Here is a 6,842-nt window from a genome sequence, read left to right as displayed (position 1 = left end):
GCAAATCTGTACAAAAATACTCTGGTTGCAAGGAAGGCTAGGGGACACTGTTGAACTATGAGTAGTTAAGCTGTTGGAAAAATAAGAGCATTTAATTTTTTTATCTAAAATATGTATAAATCCCCTCAAAATGGTAATGAATCATACACAGTACATACTAAAAGTATTTAAAATAGAGAATATTCCTCACAGAGGACTTTTTTTTTTCTTTAATTACGGGTAAAAAATAATTACAAAGTCCAAACAGGCAGGGTGATCCTCCAATCGTCCTCCAGGCTGACTCTGAAGGAACCAAGCCCTTCCTCACTGATGCTGGTGAGTCCATGAGTGGCCCGGGCTATTTGCAATATGTTGGCATGCTCTGGAATAACGTCTCAAAGTTTCTCTCCTGGCATCTCAGCAATCGTTACCTTCGCTTACATGTCTTTAAGAAATAGGGACAACGACAAAAAAAATGTCCAAAAGATTTTCAACTGGTTCTTGATTTCTTCGGCTATTTCTTTTTTTTTTAATTGATCAGCTCCATCACCATTGCTCTTCAAGGTCTCCTCAGGGTCTGGTGAGCTGTGTGTAGACGGGTTGTTCCCAGTGCTGCGGGCTGTGGGTCTGAGGGATGGAAGGGACCCCGGAGGTGTCAGCGATGGGTGTATACATGGGACGCTGCGCTGGGTTCATGTAGGTGAAGGTGGAGTACAGCCCAGAACCCTGGCCCGCTGCGTGGCTGTAGTAGGAGCCGGAGTTCTGGTGGTCTGTGTAGTCGTACTGCGAGCGCGTGATGGGTGGGTAGGAGGGGCTGTAGTGCGGAAGGTTGAAGGGGCTGTAGGCAATCTGCTGCGGGGAGTGCTGCTGCTGCTCGCTGTAGTGGCTGGGGCTCAGCTGCTCCGTCTTGATGTGTGTTCGCTGAGACTGGCCCGGCTCGCTGCTCAGGGTCGTGAGCGTGTGTGCCTGCTGCTGCTGGGGTGCCTGCTGCTGCTGCGGGGGTGCCTGCTGCTGAGGAGGCGCCTGTGGGGCTTGCGGGGCCTGCGGAGGCTGTTGCTGCGGTGGGGGTGGCGCCTGCTGCTTTGACATCCACACATGGCCCGCGGTCGCCGGAGTGGCGGCGGTGCTGCTGATGCCATAGCTGCCGGTGTAGGTGACCTGGCCGTGTGTGGCCGGCACCCCTGGGTGGCCGTTGGGCGGCAGATATTGGTCAAACTCATTGACGTCGAAGGTCTCGATGTTGGAGATGACGTCGCTGCTCAGCTCACCGATGTCCACGTCGCGGAAGTCAATGGGGGGCTGTCTGCCCCCCTCTGCCAGAGGGCGCCCCTCTCTTTTCAGGTCTACTTTGCCAGCTTGTACGTCGGTTTTGGGAGTGGTGGGTGGGGTCGGTGGACCCTGAGATTGCCCTGCAGGCAATAAAAGAGAAAGACAAACCGTAAAAAATAAGCAAGGGTTGTACAAAGCCCACGGTCTTAGGAGCCCCTGGGGACCCTCCCTGGTTGCCAAGGTGTCATTGGGACCCGCTCGGGAGGCGCGCTGCACCAGCGATAAGTCGCCGAATGATTAACCCGCAGGTACACACTAGACAAGTTCCTTTTATCAGGGGAAGGGTCTGAGGTCCTAAGGTTCCGGAAGACTAAATTGCTACCTGTAGAAGAGTGTATGTTTTTGGGGTGAGGCACAAAAAGAAAAGCGGGCAGGTTTCGTAAAGCTATTAAAACATGTTTCCTTGTAATAAGGAATCCAGCTCAGGATTCAGGGGTGTGTGTGTGTGTGTGTGTGTGTGTGTGTGTGTGTGTGTGTGTGTGTGTGTGTGTGTCTGTCTGTCTGTCTGTCTCTGAGGGCCCTAGACAGGGAGGGCGTGCAGGGAATAGTATTTCCCTACTCTAGGGAGTGCAAAGTCCCCACCCAGATCCCACCCCCCAGGGGAACGCCAGGAGGAGCCCTGAGTGGCTAGGCCTAGGGGTTCATTCGTGCCTTACCAGAGTGCTCGCCCGGGGAGTGCACCTCACTCATACCAGAGGAGGAGTGTGGGGAGTCGGCTTGCAGCGCCTTGAAGATGGCGTTAGGAGAGATGTGAGTCTGTTCGGTAGCCTCCTCGGCCTCCGCCTGCCCGTTCTTCACCGACTTTCTCCGCCGCGGCTGATACTTGTAATCGGGGTGGTCTTTCTTGTGTTGCACCCGCAGCCGCTCTGCCTCCTCCACAAAGGGTCTCTTCTCGCTCTCGTTCAGCAATCTGGGAGGGGGCAGAAGGAAAGAGGGAGGGGGGGGTCAGTGAAACCCTAAGAGCTGTCAGGTCCACACCCGTCCTTCGCGCACTCCCCCTCCTCCTCCTAGCCTGCTTTCCATCCTCCTCTGAGACTCAGAACTTTTTTTCTTTTTTCTTAAAAATAAATAAATAAATAAATTAAAGTGCTTGGAGTCGACCTGAGCGGTCACTCTTCGCCCCGCCCCCTCCCCTGGCCTCCTATTTTGGAAACCCTGAAGATGAAAATAGCTCCCTGCTGGGGCTGCTCTAAACGCCTTTGCTACCGGAGCGGTCCACCCCTCCCAACACGCTGTAAAAACTTTCCGAAAACCCACTTAAATTGCAAGAAGCTAGCTCCGTCGGTCCACGCCCCTACCGATTCGCAGTAGCTTTCCCTTCACCCTGTCTTCCCAGGAAAGAGCGCAGCTGGGTGGGGGTTGGGGGTCGGCTTGCTTCCTCTAATTGTTCCTTTCAAGGGGACTAGGCTGGCACACCCCTCACTCCCTACTTTGTCCCTAAAAGCAGTCACACATTCATGCCACTCCCCCCTCCATCGCCAAGAGCAATCCCAAGGACTTTCTCAAACTCTGAGCCAAGCTACCCCCACCCCCACCCTGTTGCATCCTAGCCAACAGACCCCAGTATCCTCAACTCCTAGGCTCAGGGAGGCGGGACGGGGTCGGTGAGTGCAGCCCGCGTCCCCGTAGCCACGGAACCCACCCTGCCGCTCCACGAGCTCACCTCCAGAGCTTGCCCAGAGTCTTGCTGAGCTCCGCGTTGTGCAGATGTGGGTACTGGTCCGCCAGCTTTCTGCGCGCAGCCTGCGCCCACACCATGAAGGCATTCATTGGCCGCTTGACGTGTGGCTTGTTCTTGCTGGAGCCATTAACGCGCACTGGCATGGGCACCAGCGTCCAGTCGTAGCCCTTCAGCACCTGGCTGACCGCCTCGCGGATGCATACTGGGAACTTGTCTTCCTCGCTCTCCTTCTTCAGATCCGGCTCGCCCTTGGGGAACGTGTTCTCTTGGGGCCGTGTGTTCTCCGTATCGGAGCCCGAGCCCGAGGGGCAGGGCGAGCCAGCCGAGTCCTCGGACATGGTAGGGCTGGGGGCTCCAGACAGGCCCTTCTCCTGCTCGTCGGTCATCTTCATGAAGGGATCCAGGAGATTCATACGCGAGCCCGGGGCAGGGGGCGGGTGGCCGGGAAAGGAGAGAAGCCGCGGCGGCTGGGGCTCCTCTTCCCTCAGCTGCCCGGACGCGGACGCCGAGCGAGCGGCTCCCGGAGCGGTTGGCGCGTCACCGGGCTGCGGTGGCCGGCACTTAGCAGAGGTGCCGGGTGGCTGGTGCTCAGCTGCCCTCTCCAAACCCGGGGAAGGCGAATCGGAGAGGAGAAGGAAGGGAAGACAGAGAATGAAACCGGAGCCACTTGCACCGCGTCTCTTTTGCAAAGAAAAGTTCCTGGACTGAAACTGGTAAAGCCGCCCCACTGAAGTTGCCAGGCAGTTCCGAGCAGCGCAGTCGGCTCTCGGATTCCCAGCCCAGGGTCTCTTTAATAAATACCCCCTCTTCACCTTAGAGACCTCCGGCCAATCACGGCTCGGCAGTCAGTCATCAGGGACGGCAAGTCGCTGATTGGACGAGATTTTGGAGTGGGGGGGAGGAGGACTGTGGCTCCGAGTTGGGTGACGAGACAGAAGGGGAGGAGAAAGGAGGGGAGCGCAGCCTGAGGGTGGATGGTGGGGTGAGGGGACTTGAGGGGGGGCGCCGCGGGGCAGGCGGGGGACCCGGGACGTCCAAGTGTGTAAGTTTGTTCCGTACTCTCGGAATGTCACAGTTTTGAAACCGTCTCCACGTGAATTGTGTGTGTGTGTGTGTGTGTGTGTGTGTGTGTGTGTGTGTGTGTGTGTGTACGCTCGCGTGTCTAGACTAGGACTCCCTCAACCCCCCCCCCCCCAACCCCAACTACTTTTCGATGCTGTCTCGGTGGTACCCGGGACTTCTCTGGCGCTTACTGCAATGGAAATCGCCAACAGCTGCTCCTCAATCCGGAGCGCGGCTTCTGCGCCCGGAGTCTGTCGGCTTCCAAAAAGTGCTTAGAAATGGTCTTTTGGAAGCAAATGTTTGGGTGACTCAACGCCCGCTGTTCCTCTGTAATAATCCATATAAATAGATTAACGCGCTCTGGTTCTCCGAGGCTGGTGTGGTGGCTGGAGATTCTGCTGCGCTCTCGCAGTGGGAATCAATGAAAACCAAAGCTGAGCGCTGCGGAAGGCTGGCGGCGGGGACCCCGCAGTACTCGGCTCTCGCTGCGAATCCCGTGGGCCCCGCCGACCTTGAACTGACAAGTCCTTTCTCGGCCCCTCCAGCACTCTAACGCCCCTCGGTGTCAGGGTTATTACTTTAGAATTTTGCTTCTTGCCTTCCGGCTGAGTAACAAACACCAGCAGAGTCGCCACCGGAGTTTGCAAAACTGCTCTGGTGTTGAGGGTGAAGTTTGCAAAGGTGGCAGTGCCGGGCAGCGGGCAGCGGGCAGCGAGGCTGAGAAGGCCCGTAACTTAGATTGGAAATTCCAGACAAAACGGGCCACTTTGGTGGAGCCCTGCGGGTCCCTCACTTGGGCCTTTCTTTACTAGACGCCGGGGACAGCGAAGCGCTAGGCGCCTGGACTTTAGTCCTACCCTATTAGACCTGCGCACAGGTGGGCGTTCTGGCGGAGGCCACGTAGGTGTCCGCTGTACTTTAAGAGTTCTTGGACCCAAAGCTCAGTGTTTACTGGAACTCTTAGAATGAGGTCGGGTAAGGGAGGAATTATTTTTTCTGGAACGAACAAAAATCTTAGTTGCCACCGGGTGACATGCCCTCGGAATTACAAACAAATTCACGACGGCATAAAACAAAAACAAAAACAAAACCCCAACTTGATTTAAAATTCCCCCTTTTTGATTCTTGCAAAACCTTGCTTTGAACTTACTAAATTATTGACAAAGTGAACCGGCCTGTATCATAGCAAAGGTAGGTTTTCTCCACCTCCAATTTGCCAGGTGTGGAAACATAGGTAAAAACGAATCTTTTCTTTGGAATGCTTTTGGAAAGCTCGTTTCCCCCTCATTTTCTTCCAAAGTGGGCATTTGTTATATAGGGAAAAGAACCCGTGGTGAGGTAGTAAGACACAGCCCCGTTCAGTCGAGTTTTCTTTTCAAACAAATCTCACTCGCATTGCACGTCTCTAGTGCCCTATAGTCTGTTTCCGAGTTAAAGAGACGTGCAAACAATAGCCATGTATTCGTAGCTCTGATTATTCTCACAACCTGTATGAACAGAAAATAGCATTTTTTTGTTTCAGAGTGGGGGGTCAAGTTTTGTCTGTGTGAACATATTTCTTTTTCTTAGGGAGGAGGTATTTGTGTGATCCCTCAGACACCGATGAAGAGACCAGAGACCACTGGCAGATGTATTAAACCAGCGAGTTGTAATTTGTTGTAATTACCACGTTTTCTGGCACAAAGGCAACGAAAACGACTGTGGCCTTAAGGCATTTAGAAATATTTTATTAAACATTTGTTCATGAATACGTACGTTTATAAATATACCCTTAATTCAACATATGGCGAGATGTAATGTGCTGCGACATTTTAAATCATGAAATTTCTTACATGTCTCTACCTCCTCCACCCAAACGGTTTTATATTCTTTTGAGTCTTTTTTTTCCCGGGGGAAACTTTTTAAACTGTTGAAATTAAAATGGCACTGCAATTTTCGTCAACGTCCAGAGGGGGCGCCAAAAGCCCAGAAACTGTCTGGAACTTTGAGAAACTGCTGGAAAACTTTCTCTGTGGTGGAGGGGCAGGGACCAGGGTGGGGGAAGTGCCAGTGGTGTGTTCCACGCAGCCAGTGCAGTTTCCAGGACGAGACTTATCTCTACAGGAACTCCTATTCCTTTTCTTTCCTGTGCGGATATAAATGTGTGCAGCCTCATTAGCGGGGCCTAGGAAGTGCTTGTCTACAGGCAATGGAGGTGGGGAAGGCTCCGCACTGTTTATCTTTTGCAGACTACCTGGAGAGTGAGAGTAAGGGAGGAGGCCCCCTATTCCCCAGGTGTCAAGAGTTATCTGGTATGCCAAGATCAGGCCAAGTCTGTCGGGTGGGCCTGAATTTCTTCCAGAACTTGGAAAGCCGTCTCCCCACGCGCCATTCCGGGGGTCAGTCCACTCTGACTTGACTTTTTCAGTCACCCAGGACTCTTTTTGTTTTGTTTTGTTTTGTTTTGTTTTTTCCATGATCTGATTTTGGAAGAGGCTTGCATTCCTCAGGCCAGGGACCTCAGCTTGGGGTAGGGGAAAAGCACCCTGGTCCAGACCAACGTTTAGATTACAGTTTCGGAAAGTAAGATTTACTGCCAGTTTTAGCTAGAACTCCCTGCCTGGAGGTGGACACTCTGGAGTCTACAATCTCCTGGGCATGCAAAGTTGGAACTGTTAAGAATAAAGGGGCTTCACAATTTACTGGCAGTGGTAGTGGTAGAGGTAGAGGTAGGGGTTATGGTAGTGGTAATGGTAGTGGATCTCCAGAGGTCATTGAGGATCCTCACTCTAGGGTCGTTCCTCCCACCTTT

The 6,842-nt window shown here is 53.4% G+C and overlaps 1 protein-coding gene across 1 annotated transcript; it reads right to left on the bottom strand.

The window, feature by feature from the left end:
* Window positions 1–493: 493 nt before the first annotated feature.
* On the bottom strand, window positions 494–3,774 carry Sox9 (SRY-box transcription factor 9). The gene is made up of 3 exons (XM_051158977.1): window positions 2,972–3,774; window positions 1,965–2,218; window positions 494–1,388 (listed from the first exon to the last, which is right to left on the bottom strand). Exons 1-3 carry the CDS (start codon window positions 3,400–3,402, stop codon window positions 550–552), a joined length of 1,524 nt encoding a protein of 507 aa, XP_051014934.1. The 5' UTR covers window positions 3,403–3,774; the 3' UTR covers window positions 494–549.
* Between the last annotated feature and the right edge of the window lie 3,068 nt (window positions 3,775–6,842).

Source organism: Acomys russatus, chromosome 16 (genome assembly GCF_903995435.1).
Source record: "Acomys russatus chromosome 16, mAcoRus1.1, whole genome shotgun sequence".
Lineage (NCBI taxonomy): Eukaryota > Metazoa > Chordata > Mammalia > Rodentia > Muridae > Acomys > Acomys russatus.
Note: the sequence above shows the minus strand (reverse complement) of the source record. Positions and strands in the feature narration are given on the sequence as shown.

Bases quoted from the DNA above. Each gene is read 5' to 3' on its own strand.
- Sox9 (XM_051158977.1), bottom strand. From the start codon at position 3,402: ATGAATCTCCTGGATCCCTTCATGAAGATGACCGACGAGCAGGAGAAG. The intron at 2,219-2,971 runs GTGAGCTCGTGG...GCCCCCTCCCAG, and splicing joins ACTCTGGGCAAGCTCTGGAG to ATTGCTGAACGAGAGCGAGA. The intron at 1,389-1,964 runs GTAAGGCACGAA...TATTGCCTGCAG, and splicing joins CTCCCCGGGCGAGCACTCTG to GGCAATCTCAGGGTCCACCG.